Genomic DNA, 19228 nt, shown 5'->3' with positions numbered 1-19228 from the left:
TTATAGGTTTAGTCGTCATAGCTTAGTTTTCATTTAGCTTTTATTCAGTTTGTCAGTGAAAAAAAAAGGTTTTTCGTCTTAGTATTAGTCGACGCAGAAGTATAGCAAAAAAATGTAAATAAATACAGCATCTACAGGTAGATAATTCTACAAAGGTTGTAGATCTGTAATTTAGTTGCCGTTCATTATATTTTTTATTTTTTATGAAAGCATTTGCTATGAATTATAAATGATAAATGCGTGTGTGGGCTTTGTAAATATTGAAGCAATGGCAAGTAGTAGCCCTGAGTACTAAGAGCTTGTGACTAAATTATGAGTACACAATACTATACTATTACTATAGTACAGTAGGCCTATGTGTAGTTTATATATAGTTTCATTATATAGATACTCCACTGTTACGTTCTTAGCTTATACGTATGACTCATGAAAACTACTTTGTATGTATGTGTTGTATTGCCATGCTTATGGTTATTGCTTAATGTAAATCGCTCTGGATTAACCCATTCTGACCGGGCACCCATTTTGGTGTCAGCATCATGTTATGCTTTAGCTATTGAAAAATAGCAGATCTACAAGCTCATAGCGCGCCACCGAGTGGCGCGCTACGAGCTTGTAGGTCTGCTATTTTTTGAAAAATCGAAGAACGACTGACATTTTTTAAAATCTGATCTCAGGTCAGAATGGGTTCATCAGACCAGTGTGTGTCCAGTGGAAACCTCGTATGAATCTGATCTCAGGTCAGAATGGGTTAAGAGCGTCTGATAAATGCCTAAATTGTAAATTGTAACACAGGATCCACAGGAACACTAGCTTCTTCTTTGTGTTTACATTCACTAGAGACAGCTGTGGACCAGTGATGATTTTCGTCGACTAATAAAATGACAAATAAATGTCCGTCACTGACAAACTAAATGCAAACTAAATGAAAACTAAGCTGCGATGACTACAAACTAAGACTAAATATATTGACAATTTCAATCAACAAATAAAAAAACTAGACTAAAATGCTAGGAAGGGACTATAGTGGACGAGAGAATAATTTTACACTTGGTTGCATGCTGAAAATAGCCGAGCTTGTAGATCGGCTATTTTCAGCAAGCGTATAAATCAGACATCAAGACGGCATCAATTGGCCCGTATAGTCGACTAAAACTATACTAACACACTAAAAGCATTTCAGATGACCAGTAAAACATCAAGACTAAAAAAATAATAATAAATAAATGTCATTCAAAAGACCATGAGTAAAATTAACCCATTTTGGGGCTGGGGGGGACCCCTTTTGGTGTTTTAAACATTGTTATAATTTAAGCTATTGAAAAATAGCAGATCTATACAAGCTCATACGAGCTTGTATAGATCTGCTATTCTTGAAAAATCGTAAAAAATGTGGCGCAAATCTTTCAATATATATATTCTTCAATCTAAAATGTGCTGCACAGCTTTTGGGACATACAAGCTTTCCACGGGACGACGACGGCACAGAAAATACTGTATTATCTTTTGTTGTGTGTGTTTTTTTGGGGGCTGAGGGGGGGGGGGGGGGGCCCACGTGGGGACAGGAACATAATTTCTGTAAATGAACAATACTTATCCGTCCATCGAATCCGTTGCTTTGAGTTTGCGTTTTCCGGCAGGACGCCAGACAAGATGTCCTCCTTTCTCTCTCTCTCTCTCCCTTCGCCCCGCCTCGACACTGTGTACCATGCACTAAATAATACTAGGTCATTCAATGTCAAAACACACACACACACACACACACACACACACACACACACACACACACACACACACACACACACACACACACACACACACACACACACACACACACACACACACACACACACACACACACACACACACACACACACACACACACACACACACACACAAACACACAAACACACACACACACACACACACACAAACACACACACAGGCCAGGCCTTTCACATGGGCGGCTGCTTGCTGTTGCCTTTAATTATTTTAATTAAACTTTGATAAAAACGACGCGAGGAGGGTGGCGACACGTCGACAGACAGACAGACAGACACGGCGTGGCATTGAGGGCATCCCGGACCCCCCGTGCCATCTATTTAACCCATTTAGACCCAGAGAGGACCGTTCTACAGAATGTCTTCTGAATCCTGACAGTTTTCTGAAAAACCTCATGTCAGTCGTTCTCAAACATTTTCATGTCAAGGGCCCCCAAAAATACATGTATGTAAATATAGGCCGCCGACCCCCATCTGAAAATATGTTGTTCCAGGGACCCCCCCCCCCCCCCATCAGAAGCACACACACACACACACACACACACACACACACACACACACACACACACACACACACACACACACACACACACACACACACACACACACACACACACACACACACACACACAGACACACACAGACACACACGTAACCACTTAGCCACGGAGCCACTAAAATGTCTTATAAGTTATTTGGAAAATAGCTGATCTACAAGCTCGAGTTATTTTCAAAAAAATATTTTAAATTTCCTCATATATGCCCCAAAATTGTGACGCCAGGGTTCAAAGTAGTGGAGCGATAGATAGATAGATAGATAGATAGATAGATAGATAGATAGATAGATAGATAGATAGGCCTGTTTACATTATATACGTTGTGCACACGCAGGAGAAAAGACAATGGGGGGCGAAAGCGAGTGGTTTTCAGCCTCCTTTCCAAACAGCACACGGTGCTTTCAGAGCTGCACGGTGCTCACAGGGCTGTCCCCGAGAGGAATAACGCTCTATTAATTCCCCCTGTCCTGAGTGCATATTATAATGAAAAGGAAGGTGTCTTCAAACATCACCTCGAGGGGGGCGTCCGTCCTCCTGTCTATAATTTGTCATGCATGTGCACTTCTCCGTGTTAAAGTGACAAGATGGCCAGTCAGGGGGGGGCTATACCGCCGGGCACGCCACCGCGGTCCGAGCCGGACCGGTCTCTGCGTTGTCGAGACACATGCCAAGAGGAGACGGACTTCTGCACTCGCAATGCCCACTGGGACTATTCCCACTTCCACGCCAAAGGCAAACACCCTCCCCTCCCCTCCCTCACCCCCCTTCTCTCTCTCTCTCTCTCTCTCTCTCTCTCTCTCTCTCTCTCTCTCTCTCTCTCTCTCGCTCTCTCTCTCTCTCCTTTTTTAGATAGCTTCCGTCTGTGTCCGTAATTTCTTTTTCCTTTTTCACAGAAGGCACAAATAATAATATGGTCAGAATATGTTAAAGGCTTTGGTGAGCACGGGGGGGGGGGTGGGGGGGGGAGAAAGTCCACCGAATGGGAGAAACGCTGCGGCCGGCTTTTGTCGTTTTGTCGTTGCTTTTGAGTTGATTTATTTTAAACAACGCGGTTGAAATACAAGGAAATGCTATTTTCTTTATGAATATGCATTCGGGAAAAAACTTTTTTAGGGAAAGAAGTAAAAAAATATATATATAAAAAAAAATGGTCATAGTGGTTTTAGATCTTCCAAAAACCTGAAATCTCTTTGGTTGTGTTTTCCACAGTGATGTCCAGCTATGGGGTGTTGTCTTTGGTTGTTTCCAGCTATGGGGTGTTGTCTTTGGTTGTGTTTTCCACAGTGATGTCCAGCTATGGGGTGTTGTCTTTGGTTGTGTTTTCCACAGTGATGTCCAGCTATGGGGTGTTGTCTTTGGTTGTGTTTTCCACAGTGATGTCCAGCTATGGGGTGTTGTCTTTGGTTGTGTCTCCAGCTATGGGGTGTTGTCTTTGGTTGTGTTTTCCACAGCGATGTCCAGCTATGGGGTGTTGTCTTTGGTTGTGTCTCCAGCTATGGGGTGTTGTCTTTGGTTGTGTCTCCAGCTATGGGGTGTTGTCTTTGGTTGTGTCTCCAGCTATGGGGTGTTGTCTTTGGTTGTTTCCAGCTATGGGGTGTTGTCTTTGGTTGTGTCTCCAGCTATGGGGTGTTGTCTTTGGTTGTGTTTTCCACAGTGATGTCCAGCTATGGGGTGTTGTCTTTGGTTGTGTTTTCCACAGCGATGTCCAGCTATGGGGTTTTGTCTTTGGTTGTTTCCAGCTATGGGGTGTTGTCTTTGGTTGTGTCTCCAGCTATGGGGTGTTGTCTTTGGTTGTGTTTTCCACAGTGATGTCCAGCTATGGGGTGTTGTCTTTGGTTGTGTTATCCACAGTGATGTCCAGCTATGGGGTGTTGTCTTTGGTTGTTTCCAGCTATGGGGTGTTGTCTTTGGTTGTGTTTTCCACAGTGATGTCCAGCTATGGGGTGTTGTCTTTGGTTGTTTCCAGCTATGGGGTGTTGTCTTTGGTTGTGTTTTGCACAGTGATGTCCAGCTATGGGGTGTTGTCTTTGGTTGTGTCCAGCTATGGGGTGTTGTCTTTGGTTGTGTTTTGCACAGTGATGTCCAGCTATGGGGTGTTGTCTTTGGTTGTGTTTTGCACAGTGATGTCCAGCTATGGGGTGTTGTCTTTGGTTGTTTCCAGCTATGGGACGTCGTGGAGACAGTCTTCATCTTCTACTGATGAGGCACACGGCTGAAATTCATACACCGGCCCTGGAGGAAACAGGAGAAAGAAAAAAACACATTTAACACATTTAGACCTGAGAAAAATATTCTACAAATATGTATTTTAAATCCCCAGAAAAACCCTCATGTTTCTATATCAGTCGTTCTCAAACTTTTTCATGTCAAGGACCCCTGAAAATATCTATATGTATTTGGCCGCCGACCCCCATCTGAAAATATGTTGTTCCAGGGACAAAGATTTGAGTTAAAAACATGATTTTTTTATAAAATAGCAGATCTACAAGCTCGGCACTCGGTGCCACGCTACGAGCTTGTAGATCTGCTATTTTTCAACGTTTGTAATTGTAATATTCAGAAATAGACATTTGCTGTTATTACTTATTTAACAATATACTTCTATTGAGTCAAAGTAAAAAAAACAAAATTGGTGAAAGAAAATAAATGTAAAACTTGGACAATACTTTAACAATATAGGCCTACTACAAACCACATTTTAAGGGCAATTTATTATTCTTGCAAACAAGTGTAACGCTTAATTGGGCCGTCCACTCACAGTTAACAGTCTTTGTATTGAGTTTGTGCTTGAAATGTAATTGTAATTCCTCATACTGTTAATAAATATTTCAATCAATCAATCAATCAAAGTCAATATAGAAAGTATAGAAAGCCATCTAATAGCAAAACCAGGTGCACTAGTATGCAGGTATCACGCATAAAAACCCTAATAGATAATATTAACTTTTTTATATGAATTCCAAAATAAAAAAAAGTCACAGTTTTCATGAATTGATGGATATTTTTTTTTTTAAAGAAAAAACCACTGCATTCGGATCCCTTTAAAATGTCCCAAGACGACGAGGCTTCAGAACGGAATCATTCCTCTGCGTGTCGCCCCTGGACTGCACTTTACACCCACACCCACACACACACACACACACACACACACACACACACACACACACACACACACACACACACACACACACACAGTGTGGTGGGGGTCCCTGCATGGAGCAGAGGGCCAGCCAGCTGTCTCAGCCCCTCTCAGAGAGGCCTGTAGGAGGAGATGGAAGGACCTGTTCTGTTCTCCAACGCACCAAGAGGAGCCACAGCACAGCTAATATACACACAGCAGCACGGACCCTCCACCGGCTCTATTGTACTGTATGTCTATGTCTCTCTCTCTCTCTCTCTCTAAACTGACAGTATAATACATTTGTGTTGCATTAACCCATTCTGACCTGAGATCAGATTAAAAAAAAATGTCTTCTATACATCCTGACAGTTTTCTGAAAAAGCTATGTTTCTATATGTCAGTCGTTCTCGATTTTTCAAAAATAGCAGACCTACAAGCTCGTAGCGCGCCACTCGGTGGCGCGCTATGAGCTTGTAGGTCTGCTATTTTTCAATAGCTAAAGCATGACATGCTAATCATGCTAACACCAAAACGGGTTCCTGCCCAAAATGAGTTAAATCACATTTAGATAATTATCTCTCTCTCTGTGTGTGTGTGTGTGTGTGTGTGTGTGTGTGTGTGTGTGTGTGTGTGTGTGTGTGTGTGCGCCTGCATGCGTGAGTGTCAAGTCAAGTTCTCACATCGCATCCCAAATGTTTTATCATGTCTTTTTTTTTAACGAATTATTACATAACAGCTTCAAATATATACTGTAACAAGCTTCAAATATATACTGTAACATGTTTCATCACGTGGCAAAATAATATAGCAGATCTGCAAAACGTGTAGACGGGTGTACTGTACACCGAGCCGCGTATCACGAGGCTACGCTATACTGTATAAGTCATTTTACAATTAGTTGCATGCTGAAATAGCCGAGCTCACAACGCATCACGCTGCGACGCGTTGTGAGCTTGTAGATCGGCAATTTTACAGCAGGTGTGAAAAAAAAATCATTACGACGGCATCGACTAAATCAACTGTATAGATTTAGTCGACGGAAAATCTTATGATATTTAGTCGACTATAAAACTAGACTAACTAATATATTTTTTATCCCACGATTTTGTAACCCATTTTTCACCCCTGTGTCAATCATCTAATGTGATCCTGGGCTCTACACACCCTCCTCCAACCTAGTCCCCATATATGGGACACAAGGGGAGAGCAACGGACTTGAACTCATGCTTCCTTCATGCCTGAGTGTCCAAGTTGCTCCTTTACACCTGACAGGGGGGAGTTTCCCTGGTTGGACGTAGCGCGTGGAAGGAACACGTTATTTATAAAACTAGACTAACACTAAAACATTCCAGGTGACTAAAACGTGACTAAAAGTTTTATTTCCAAAGACCATGCAGGACTAAAACTATAAAATAGAACATTTGCTGCCAAAAACAACACCGGTCTGCGAGCATGCACGCCGTCTACTGAGCGCGGTAAAGCCCCCTCGACGTGCGCCCTCTGTGACTAATCTCCCACTGTCAACAAATAACCCTTCTAGACCTGAGCACCATGCTACAAAAATGTCTTCTATTTAGAAGACAAAAACGTCATGTTTCTAATGTCAAGTCTTTCATGTCAAGGACCCCCAAAACTATATGTAAATGGGCCCCCGACCCCCATCTGAAAATATGTTGTTCCAGGGACCCCCCCCCCCCCCCCTTCCCCCAGAAGCAAAGATTCGAGTTAAAAACGTTCACTCACACGTATAGTATACAGAATATCTATATTCAAAGATTTGGAGACACATTTTCACCATCTTTCAAAAATATAGCAGACCTATATACAAGCTCGTATAGCGCGGCGGCACTATGGATGGTGCCACGCTAATACGAGCTTGTAGATCTGCTATTTTACAGCTAACAGTCTAAAACATGATGCTAATCGTCCTGAACGGGATAAGGAACCTCAGATGGCGTTTTGGCCGCGGCCAGCGGAGCGCCTAAGTTCAGTGGATTTCAGCGGGTTTAAGTCGCGCAGACTTTTGCCGCGCCGAAAAGCTGCACGAGGGATATGGGCGTATAGCGGGGGGGTGGGTGGGGTTGGGCGAAAGCAGTTGCACCACAATACGGTCAAACCCCATTCCAAGCCCCCCCAGATGAGTGAGCCCGGACTTGGCACGGGTATAAGCGTTTGTATAAGTGGGCCACGTTCGTTTGGGCTGGGGGGGGGGGGGGGGGGGGGGGGGGGAGGAGGGGACATGGTGTGTGTGTGTGTGTGGGGGGGGGGGGGGGGGTTGGGGTGCACTGCGCCACCTGTGCCAATGTAGTGAGTGGCAATATAGTCCGTCAGCACAGAGACCGTCGGTGACATTCCATCAGGCGTGGGAGACGGGAGATGGAGACTTGGAGCGGGGACGGACAGACAGACAGACAGACAGACAGACAGACAGACAGGCAGACAGACAGACAGATTGTGTATTGAAACGAATGGAGGACGTTCATTACACTGACTGTTTTCTTTTGCCTGTGGCTAATTTCACCCCTACAATATTCTCTGTCCGTGGCTAATCTTGCCGTGATAGATCCCCAGACCTTATCGAGTGGTGCGACCACTCCCTTGCGGAGCTATGTGTGTGGCTGAGTGGGTGGTTGTCTGGCTGGCTGGTTGTGTGGGTGCGTCCGAGCACGAAAACAGCATGGTTGTTTTTCACCACCTGTGCGCAACCTAACACACACACACACACACACACACACACACACGCACATATTAACTATGGTGATTTCGGGTGTGCCAGTACAGTACAGTGACAGTATAATACAGTACAGTAGAGGGACCCCCCACACGGTAATTCTGTAATTTCTCAACCGTTTCGGACGTGGGGGCGGCTCGCCCGAATCGGGCCGGCATGCACCCTGGGTGCGTTCCTGTGTCTCTGGAACTCTTAACTCCATTGGACCCTCAAACTGTCTGCGAAAACCGCTAACTCCCAACATCTCCCCCTCTCATGCAAGTAATTGACAATATTCAAAGTCACACAACACCAACTTTGATGAGGTAGTATATATGGCTTTGTTTTCAAATTCTAAATTTCCTGAAAAAATATATTTTATATTTTTTTCATTTCCTGAAAAATGTGACCAAATTTGACTGAGGGACTGCCATTGGATTTTCTTATAATTTTCGTTTTTTCATGTCGTATGCAAGCAGGGAATCATAGCTTCAAGTTGACCCACCAGTTTTGGAGACATGGCTTATATAGAGTAAAACTGAGAGTTGAGAAAACAGGCTTGAAAGGATCACTTCTGTGGCCTCTAACATTACACATAGCTACATGTTTAAGCATTTATTTCATATTTACATGTCTTCTGTGGACTCTAACATTACACCTATAGCTACATGTTTAAGCATTTATTTCCTATTTACATGTCGATTTCAGCTCTGACACTTATTTCAGACATGCTCTAGTATAGGTGAAGAGTCTGCCTGTGCTATTAACTCATTTTTGAAAGAAAGAAAAAAAAATTCTCCTCTGGTGAAAAGCTGGAATTTGCGCGATGGCAGTCTCTCAGTCAAATCTGGTCACAAATGAACATTTTGGAGTGAAGTGTCCTCTTCTTCCCGACAGCAGATATTCATGTTTTGTGTTGGATTGATTCCTGTTTAAATCCAGCACATTCTGCACATGGTATGGAACTTAAAGGCTTATTTTGTTATGTTTAACCTGTTCAGACCTGAGGACGGTTCTATACAAATGTCTTCTAAATCCTGACACTTTTCTGAAAAACAGCATGTTTCTATATGTCAGTGGTTCTCAAACTATTTCATGTCAAGGACCCCCAGAATCATGTAATTGCCCGCCCGACCCCCATCTGTAAATATGTAGCAAAGATTTGAGTTAAAATGTTCGCTCTGAAAGAATATACTGTATATATTCAGAGATTTGCGCCACATGTTCACGATTTTCAAAAATAGCAGAACTACAAGTGCCGCGCTATATGAGCTTGTAGATCTGCTATTTTTCAATAGCTATAAAGTATAACATAATGCTTAAAAAAAAACCCATTCTGGGCATTACCGTCCAGAATGGGTTAAATATTATTATTTCATGATTGTTGTTCAAACATCCCATTCGAGGACTTCTGGGGACAAACACGGCTGATCACTTTCGCTCTCTCTAGAAATGTTTGCGTTGGCTTTGACTTAAATCACATTTATCACATCAAGACCAAAAGAAAAGACGTTGCACAATATTATGAATCCTTCCGTCTACGTCTAGGAATGAATCTCCCATCTGGAGCGTAAGTGTGAGAACGCACGCGAGCACGAGAGACTGTAATCCAGTTGCAAGATGCTTATTCTGCAACGATAAGCTAGTGGGATTTTGAAAGATTTTTATTCACACAATGGAGAATGTTTTTCTTCTTAACCCCTTTAGACCTGACGACAATGCTACAAAAGGAATGTCTTCTAAATCCTGTCCAGTTTTCAGAAAAACCCTATGTTTCTACAGTGTGTCAGTCGTTCTCAAACTATTTCATGTCAAGGAGCCCCAGAATTATTATGTAATTGGCCCCGTACCCCAATCTAAATCTTTGCTTCTCCCCCCAGAAGCAAAGATTTGAGTTAAAAAAACGTTCGCTCTGAAAGAATATTATATTCAAAGATTTACGCCACATTTTGACGATTTAAAAAATAGCAAATCTACAAGCTCGTATAGCGCTCTACGAGCTTGTAGATCTGCTATTCTTTCAATGGCTAAAGAATAGCATAATGCTTAAAAACACCAAAAGGGGTTCCCGCCCTGACTGGGTTAAGGCTTTGGGGCTGCGTCAATATGGCTGATTCCAGACACTCAGTGCAACTATTAGCTACATGAAGCATCAATTATAGCAGTTATATTCTCAAACCATGACATTTCAAAGACTCTGCGCTTGATAACGCAATAGGCCCCCATTCGATCATCTCTTTGAGCGGTGCATGAACCACTCCATTGAACAGCAATGTGTGTCCCTTTGAATGCGTGCGTGCGTGTTTAGGGTATACCAACAGGTGACCAAGTGGCGCTGTTGAGCTTCACACTGCACAGGTGCACGCACGACACATGCACATCCACAACGTGCATGATCTACAAGGGTGCCGCATGGTCGCTCCTCTGGGCTATATTTATCTGGCAAGATCTGGCAACCCTGTCCTTCTCTATTCAAGATCTGGCAACCCTGTCCTTCTCTATTCAAGATCTGGCAACCCTGTCCTTCTGTATTCACCCCCCCCCCCACCCTGTCCGTCCGTCCGCCAGCCACACCACGCTGCCCACACACACACACACACACACACACACACACACACACACACACACACACACACACACACACACACACACACACACACACACACACACACACACACACACACAGCAGCACCGCCATCTGGCCTGCTGGGAGATGGGAGCCAAACGCGTGATGTCTGCTCTGACAAGTCGGCCATTTTCTCTTTCTCCTCCTCATCGTTTTAACCCGTTTAGGCCTGAGGTCTGACTCTAAAAGAATGACTTCTAAAATCCTGACAGTTTTCTGAAATCCCTACAGTGTATGTTTCTATAGACACTGGCCTATTAGGTTGCATTGCACAGTGTGCTCAGTCATGCGCTATTTCCGAACGTGCCCCTATATCGGTGGTACTCGGGTGCAGGTCTTTTTTCCGACAGCATATTGATCCGAAACCTCAATCCTAACCTAACCCTAACCGCAAGCACGGGAGCAGCGCATGTCGGACCATCGCTTTTTCGCATCGCAGCGACGGTCCCCCCGCTGCGGAGCGGACCGTTGCCCCGTCGGCTAGAATGCTGTCGGAAAATAGTCCGCATTGCACAGTGCGCTCAGTCATGCGCTATTTCCGAACGTGCCCAATATCGGTGGTGCTCAATATTTCATGCGTCGAGGACCCCACAAATTATTATGTATGATTGGCCGCCGACCCCCATCTGAAAATATGTTGTTCCAGCGGGACCCCCCCACCAGAAGAAAATATTTGAGTTAAAAACGTTTGCGCCACATTTTTATGATTTAAAAAAAGAAATAGAAGATCTACAAGCTTGTACCGTGGCAGCTACTGTATGAGCTTGTAGATCTGCTATATTTTTCAATAGCTAAAGTATAACATAATTTCAAAAGAAAGGGGTTTCCCAACTTTCCCGTACTGAATGGGTTAAAAGCCATGCATAAAAATGATTGGAGGCTTTTACAGGTTGCAACACGGGACAGAGGCGACCGACCGCACCGTGCGGTCGGTCGGTTGGAGAGGGTGTAGTGCTTAGTTTAGACAGTTTTTGGTTTAGACTAGTCATTGGTTAGACCAGTCATTAGTCCTACAACTAGAACCCATCTCAAACCCTCACCCTAAACCTAACCTCCCACGGGGCAGCACACCTAAACCACATTGTACATAACAGCGCGACTGCACATTAAGATGGTGCATGCACGGAAAATGAAATACGCCCCAAAACCAGGGGCCAAGACCAGGGGCCAAAACCAGGGGCCAAGACCAGGGGCCAACACCAGGGGCCAAAACCAGGGGGCCAAAACCAGGGGCAGAGGTCTCTCACTTTTGAGGCCTGTAGAAGCACATGCGACGGTGAATGGTAAAAGGTTAAAAGGTAAATGGTTAAATGGTAAAATGGTAAGTGGGACATTTATATAGCGCCTTCAACCAAGCCGCTTTACATATAGATTGTGCATTACATTCACCCACTCACACACACATTCACACACCGATGGCGGCGCAAACCATACAAGGACCACCAACCAGCACATCAGGAGCAATCAGGGGTTCAGAGTCTTGCTCAAGGACACTTCGACACCAACTCTAGGGGAGGAGCCCACACACACACAGGGTTGGAACTGGGCCCTGAGCCATGGACCACCCATGGAGCCATAATATAAGGCATGCAAATACGACAGACAGAGACTCATCATTATAATAATAATAATAACAATTATTACGATGTCATATTTAGTACAGTGAAGAGAGAGAGAGAGAGAGAGAGAGCGCCATTTGCTGTATACCATGAAATGCCACACATGCCCTGAAAAAAACAGAAAGTGAGCCGAGTGCCTTGGCTGTAAGGTAAAGAACTCACACTCAAAGAACAGAAACACATCATTGGCAGCTATCCCATTTTAGTCGGGAACCCATTTTGGTGTTAGCATTACGTTATGTTTTAGCTATTTAAAAATAGCAGATCTACAAGCTCATAGCGCGCCACCGAGTGGCGCGCTATGAGCTTGTAGGTGTGCTATTTTTGAAAAATCGAAGAGCGACTGACATTTTTAGAATCTGATCTCAGGTCAGAATGGGTTAATCAGACCAGTGTGTGTGTCCAGTGGAAACCTCGTATGAATCTGATCTCAGGTCAGAATGGGCTAGAGAAAGCTCTGGGCATCGACCGTCCCCGTTGGTTTGTTCCAGAGAAATGCCAATGGTGTTGGCATCAACAGGGCCCTCTCTCTCTCACACACACACACACACACACACACACACACACACACACACACACACACACACACACACACACACACACACACACACACACACACACACACACACACACACACACACACACACACACACACACACACACACACACAGAGCTGCTGGGAGGGAGGCACAGATGGCACTAATGGACGAGCAGAATCCAACCGAGGGGTCGGTCCAGAGCCGGGCCGGGAGCCGGCCTGCCCGCCCGCCCGCGCTACACCGTCCAAATAACTGTAGTGTGAATGTGTGGCGCCGCCAATGTGCCACTCGGATCCGGGCGGCCTTTTGTGTGTGTGTGTGTGTGTGTGTGTGTGTGTGTGCCACAGCAGCAAAGCGGCCTGAAGAATTTTAACCCATTCTGACCTGAGATAAGATTATAAGTGTCTTCTACATCCTGACAGTTTTCTGAAAAAGCTATGTTTCTATGTCAGTCGTTCTTCGATTTTTTTCAAAAATAGCAGACCTACAAGCTCGGTGGCGCGCTACGAGCTTGTAGATCTGCTATTTTTCAATAGCTAAAGCATAACATAATGCTAACACCAAAAGGGGTTCCCGCGCCCAAAATGGGTTAAATTGATAAAAGAATCCTTCTCATCAGAGGGGGGGGGGGTGTGCTGGACGGTATACTGTATAATATCGCTGTTGACGGGAAGAGAACTCCTAGAACTCCATCATTTCTTATACCTGTTGTGTCTTTTCCGTAAATGACCGCCCTGTACGGCGTCGTGATCACAGCGTCACACGACAGCATCAGAAGACGATAGATAATGTTGAGCTGCACATTATGGCTACAGTAATCTGAGTTCCCAGAAGTTTTATTTTTCGCCACTAGGCGGGCGAGAAAGACTTCTGGGAAAAAAGGAACGTATCCCTGTGAGGGAAGTACGTTGCGCTCAGAATCTGAGCGGACACTCCCCTTTCCGGTCTGAAGCACTGTGTGTGCATACCATGAAAATAGTCCGAAGGGAATCCAATTCCAAATTGAATTGTAGTAGGCCACCACCCGCTCAAGGAGAAATTGTTTCCCTTCCGTCTTATTTAGATGTAGCGCCCACTCCATGTGGAACCCGCCCCTGTTTTTTGATTCGCATTTCATTTGAAACGCAACGCACTGGGCCACGCCCCTGGGCCACGCCCCTGGGCCACGCCCCTGGGCCACGCCCCTGCTGCACAGGATCTGAGGCCAATTTTCCTATAGGACTATGGCCATAGAAGTATAATAGAGTGATTAATGATGCTATATACGCTAACACAGGGGTGCCCAAAAGGTAGATGGTGATCTACCAGTAGATCACACACTAGGCTGTGCAGGTATAGATCACATGATGCCCCTAAAAATATATAATTTTAATTTAAAATAGGCATCTGCAACTTGAATTAAGGCCACTTGACTTTTGACATCAAAAAGTGCCTGTCAGCTCAAAGCCACAATGCAATATCTTCTATGTTTTCAAAAGTGTTTTACGCACAAACCTCAGTAGCATTACAAAGTTATAGTATAGGCCTGCTAAAAAAACAACCAATTCCATTGGCACCCTTCTATTATATGTGACCACTATTCCAAAGGTGGGCTACTTTACTTTATTATTTTCAGCAAGTTGGCAATTCTTTGGGTGGGTAGATCTCGTTTAGCTGGGCATTTTGAAGGTATAGCTCTCAAGTCAAAAAAGTGTGGGCGCCCCTGCGCTAACAGAAAGAACAGGCTATCCAACACACAGCCAGGCCATGGATGGATGGATGGATGGATGGATGGATGGATGGGGCTTTCATAGTTTTGAATAAGCCAGCGGGACCCTATACCAAATGTGACCAGATTTGACGGAGAGCTTGCCATGGCGCAAATTCCAGCTTTTCACCAGAGGAGAAAAACTTTTTTTTTTTTTTTCCAGTAATTTCTTGTTCACACTAACTAATAACACACACACACACACACACACACACACACACACACACACACACACACACACACACACACACACACACACAAACGCGCTGCCGTTGAACGCGCACGAGCGTCGTCCGTCGTGAACGTGTACAATGATAGTCAACGGACAGCGCGTTCATGTCAAAGACATTTTCATGTCAAGTACCCTCAAAAATATATGTAATTGGCCGCCGACCCCCCATCTGAAAATATGTTGTTCCAGGGACCACCTCCCCAGAAGCAAAGATTTGGGTTAAAACCTTCGCTCTGAAAGAATATATATATATTCAAAGATTTGCACCACATTTTCAAGACTTATAGCAGACCTACAAGCTCGTAGCGTAGCGTGTAGATCTGATATTTTTTCTAATAGCTAAAGTATAACATAATGAACACCAGAAGGGGTTCCCGCCCAGAATGGTACCAACACTCCATATATCTGTATTCTATAGCCTCCAGTCCAGGGTCTGTGTATCGTTTTATAAGCTCCCAAACATGGTACTTAAAATATATATATATATGAAAAAAAACTGCACTACAATTCGTATAATAATAAAGTAAAGAAATCCGGCATGTGTGTGTGTGCGCGCATGCGCGCGTGTGCATTATGTGCGTGCATGTGTGTGTGCATTATGTGCGTGCATGTGTGTGTGCGCGCGTGTGCATATGTGCGTGCATGTGTGTGTGTGCGTTGCCTTGCTGGACAGGGGGTCACATTATGCTCTGCTTTGAGCTGAGATATGGCTCCAAATGACAGAGGGCCAGTAATTGGAGTGAGCTGTCAGTGCCGTGTGTGTGTGTGTGTGTGTCTGTGTGTGTGTGTTACCGTGCGTGTGTGTGTGTGTGTGTGTGTGTGTGTGTGTGTGTGTGTGTGTCTGTGTGTGTGTGCGTGCGTGCGTCTGAGACAGCCATTTGGTCACAGTGCGGTGCACCAGTGCACGTGCCAGCGCGCCCGTCCCTCCTACAGGGCGAAACATATTAACCCATTCTGACCTGAGATCAGATTCTATAAACGCACAGAGTGGTTCTTTAACGCATTCTGACCTGAGATCAGATTCTAAAAAAAAAATGTCTTAAATCCTGACAGTTTAAAAAAAAAAAATAGCAGACCTACAAGCTCGTATGAGCTTGTAGATCTGCTATTTTTCAATAGCTAAAGCATCACATGATGCTACAACACCAAAAGGGGTTCTCCCGCCCAGAATGGGTTAAAGTCTCTGATGAGTGTAATGCAGGAGGAAATGGTCCCGGGCATGGCGCCAACAAGACCCCCCCCCCCACCACCCTCCCCCCCATGACCTAAATCTACCACCACCGCCACCCCTCGTTCCTTGTACCCCCAGCGGGAGGCCACGCCCCGACACCAGAACACCAGTGGACACTCGTTTCTTTCCTACAAAGCAATTACTATGAAATCGTGCATTTCCTGTCAGTCGGTCAGTCGGTTGTTTGTTTGGTTGGCGTGAGTGACATCATCATCAGGGATGGAGATACACCCTGATGTCATCGATATTAACCCATTTTGGGGCGGGAACCGCTTTTGGTGTCAGCATTATGCTATGCTTTAGCTATTGAAAAATAGCAGATCTATAAGCTCATAGCGCGTCACAGAGTGGCGCGCTACGAGCTTGTATAGGTCTGCTATTTTAGAAAAATCGAAGAACGACTGACATAGAAACATGGCTTTTTCAGAAAACTGTCAGGATGTATAGAAGACATTTTTAGAATCTGATCTCAGGTCAGAATGGGTTAAGCCAATGGGAACGCCCATATATGGAGATCCCTCATGGTGTCATCAATATTGGCCATGCAGCAACTCTAACATCTGACCTCAAACTCGAACGCTTAGACACACACGAAACCACACACACGAAACCACACACACGAAACCGCACACGCACACACGTGCGCACACGCACACACACACACACACACACACACACACACACACACACAGACACAGTCGCTAGTCGTAAATATCACGGCCACATAAGTGTGGCTTCAAATAAACCTGCTCAAGCCAACAAGTGGAGTCGTGTGTGTGTGTGTGTGTGGAAAAAAAAACACTTCCGTTTGCAGAATGATCCGCCTGCTGTAAATCACGACACAAGCTCTCGTATTCCAGACGTAGAGAGAGGTTTGGCCGTTCGACTCGTTTAGCGCAATGACCTCGTTAGATTCACGTTAAAGTCACCGGGGGCATCATTTATACAGTCAAAGTCTGCCGTGCAGGTGTTTTTTTGCGGAATCCGATTTTACAGCAAAAAAAAATAAATTAGAAAAATACAAAAATAAATCAGGCTCACATTTCACTGGCGGAGAAAGGCTGTTATTTATGTGGCTGTAAACTTAACCCCTTCTGGGCGGGAACCCCTTTGGGTGTTCTAACTAAGCATTATGTCATGCTTTAGCTATTGAAAAATAGCAGATCTACAAGCTCATAGCGCAGCACCGAGTGCCGCTCTATGAGCTTGTAGATCTGCTTGTAGGTCTGCTATATTTTTTGAAAAATCTTGAAAATGTCCCTGAAATCTTTGAATATTATATATTCTTTCAGAGTTTCAGTTTTTAACTCAAATCTTTGCATCTGGGGGAGGGGGGGTCCCTGGAACAACATATTTTCAGATGGGGGGGGTCAGCGGCATATTACATATCATTTTTGTGGTCCTTGACATGAAATATTGAGAACCACTGATATAGAAAACATTACGTTTTTTTCAGAAAAATTACATTTCAACGTCAGTCCTGAATGGGTTAACAGGGTGTAAATATGAAAACGAGGCATTATAAGCCTCCGCTACGTTTTCAGTGCAAAAGAGCCGGCGATAAAAAACGTCTTGTTAGGTCTTCTGAGGAGAATATGCTTATCACGCCACATGGTCATATTAAGCAGTAAATATAATGACATCAGCGTTCCGCATGCAGACGACGGCAGTATAGGAACACCACATGATGAGGCGGTCGGTTCCTGGACTGGACTTTAAGCACATTTAGGCCTGAAGTCGGAATTACACGTCTTCTAAAAATCATGAATGTTTTCTGCAGGAATACCTCATGTTTCTGTATCAGTGGTGCTCAATATTTCATGTCAAGGACCCCAAAAATGTAATGTATTTGTAATTGGCCGCCGCACACCTTCTGAAAATATGTTGTTCCAAGGACCACCTCCCAGAAGCAAAGATATGAGTTAAAAACGTTCGCTCTGAAAGAATATATATTCGAATTTCGTAGCTCTATTCCAGAAAACATGAATGTTTTCTGGAATACCTCATGTTTCTGTATCAGTGGTGCTCAATATTTCACGTCAAGGACCCCAAAAATTATATGTATTTGGCCGCCGACCCCCATCTGAAAATATGTTGTTCCAGGAACCACCGCCCATAAGCAAAGATATGAGTTAAAAACGTTCGCTCTGAGAGAATATATATTCAAAGTTTTGTGCCATATTTTCACGATTAAAAAAATAGCAGACCTACAGTATACGAACCAGCTCCCCGCGGTTAGCTTAGGCCGGCGTTATGCTAATCTGAGCCCATATGCTGTGGAAGTTGTGACGGAAGCCACGCCCCCGGAGCCCTGTCTCAAAGCCTCAGTATTAACTGTAATAATATATGCAAACAAAACAGAGACACATACGCCGTTTGCTATTCCTTGCCATTAAAAAACAAAACATATAACGCTTTCCTAACGGCAAGGGTTAGCAGCGATGCAATTCATTACAATGTGCTTATTATACTGTATATATACTGTATGTCTCACGAGATAGTTCACCTAAGAGGGCCTACATAATTAGGATATTACCAGTAAGACGCGCAAACGCGAGAAGCGAACGCAGCTGAGACCCTGCAGATCATGTCTGTCTGTCTGTGTGTCTGTCCCGCTGTTACTGTATATGTGGACCTGGCCCCTTTTGTGCCCATATATGAGCTGAGTGGACCTGGCCCCTTTTGTGCCCATATATGGAGCTGAGTGATTGCTGATGCAACACACTCCATATTTGGATAGCGGGACAGACAGACAGACAGACACACACACACACACACACACAACACACACACACACACACACACACACAGACAGACATGATCTGCTAGGTCTCATAGTAAGTGCTCATTGCGTTCGCAATGATCACAGAGCATATCCCCCCCCCCCCCCCCGCCCCCCCTCCCGCTTACAACTTGTGTGTACAAGTTTAGTTTAATTAGTAATTCGTTGCACGCTCTGTGTCAGGAGCCCCCACAAATAGCCCATGTCTACTTCTTGTATACCATTGGCTATATTTTCCCGCGTGCGCCCAAAGTATAAATTAAGCATCAGGGCAATGTGCATG

At 44.5% G+C, this 19228-nt stretch overlaps 1 protein-coding gene across 1 annotated transcript in view; it reads right to left on the bottom strand.

Annotated features, from left to right (window-relative positions):
• Positions 1 to 2421: 2421 nt before the first annotated feature.
• antxr2a (ANTXR cell adhesion molecule 2a) overlaps positions 2422 to 19228 on the bottom strand; it is an 81079-nt gene continuing 64272 nt past the window's right edge. Inside the window, exon 17 of the mRNA XM_080766896.1 lies at positions 2422 to 4570. Within this exon, the coding sequence (XP_080623022.1) occupies positions 4532 to 4570 (39 nt within the window). The 3' untranslated portion in view covers positions 2422 to 4531. The remainder of the gene's footprint in view (positions 4571 to 19228) is intronic.

The sequence above is a fragment of the Protomyctophum bolini genome (genome assembly GCF_963924005.1).
Source record: "Protomyctophum bolini genome assembly, chromosome: 6".
In the NCBI taxonomy this organism is placed as follows: domain Eukaryota; kingdom Metazoa; phylum Chordata; class Actinopteri; order Myctophiformes; family Myctophidae; genus Protomyctophum; species Protomyctophum bolini.
The sequence above is the reverse complement of the archived record's forward strand: the minus strand, read 5'-3'. Positions and strand labels throughout refer to the sequence as shown.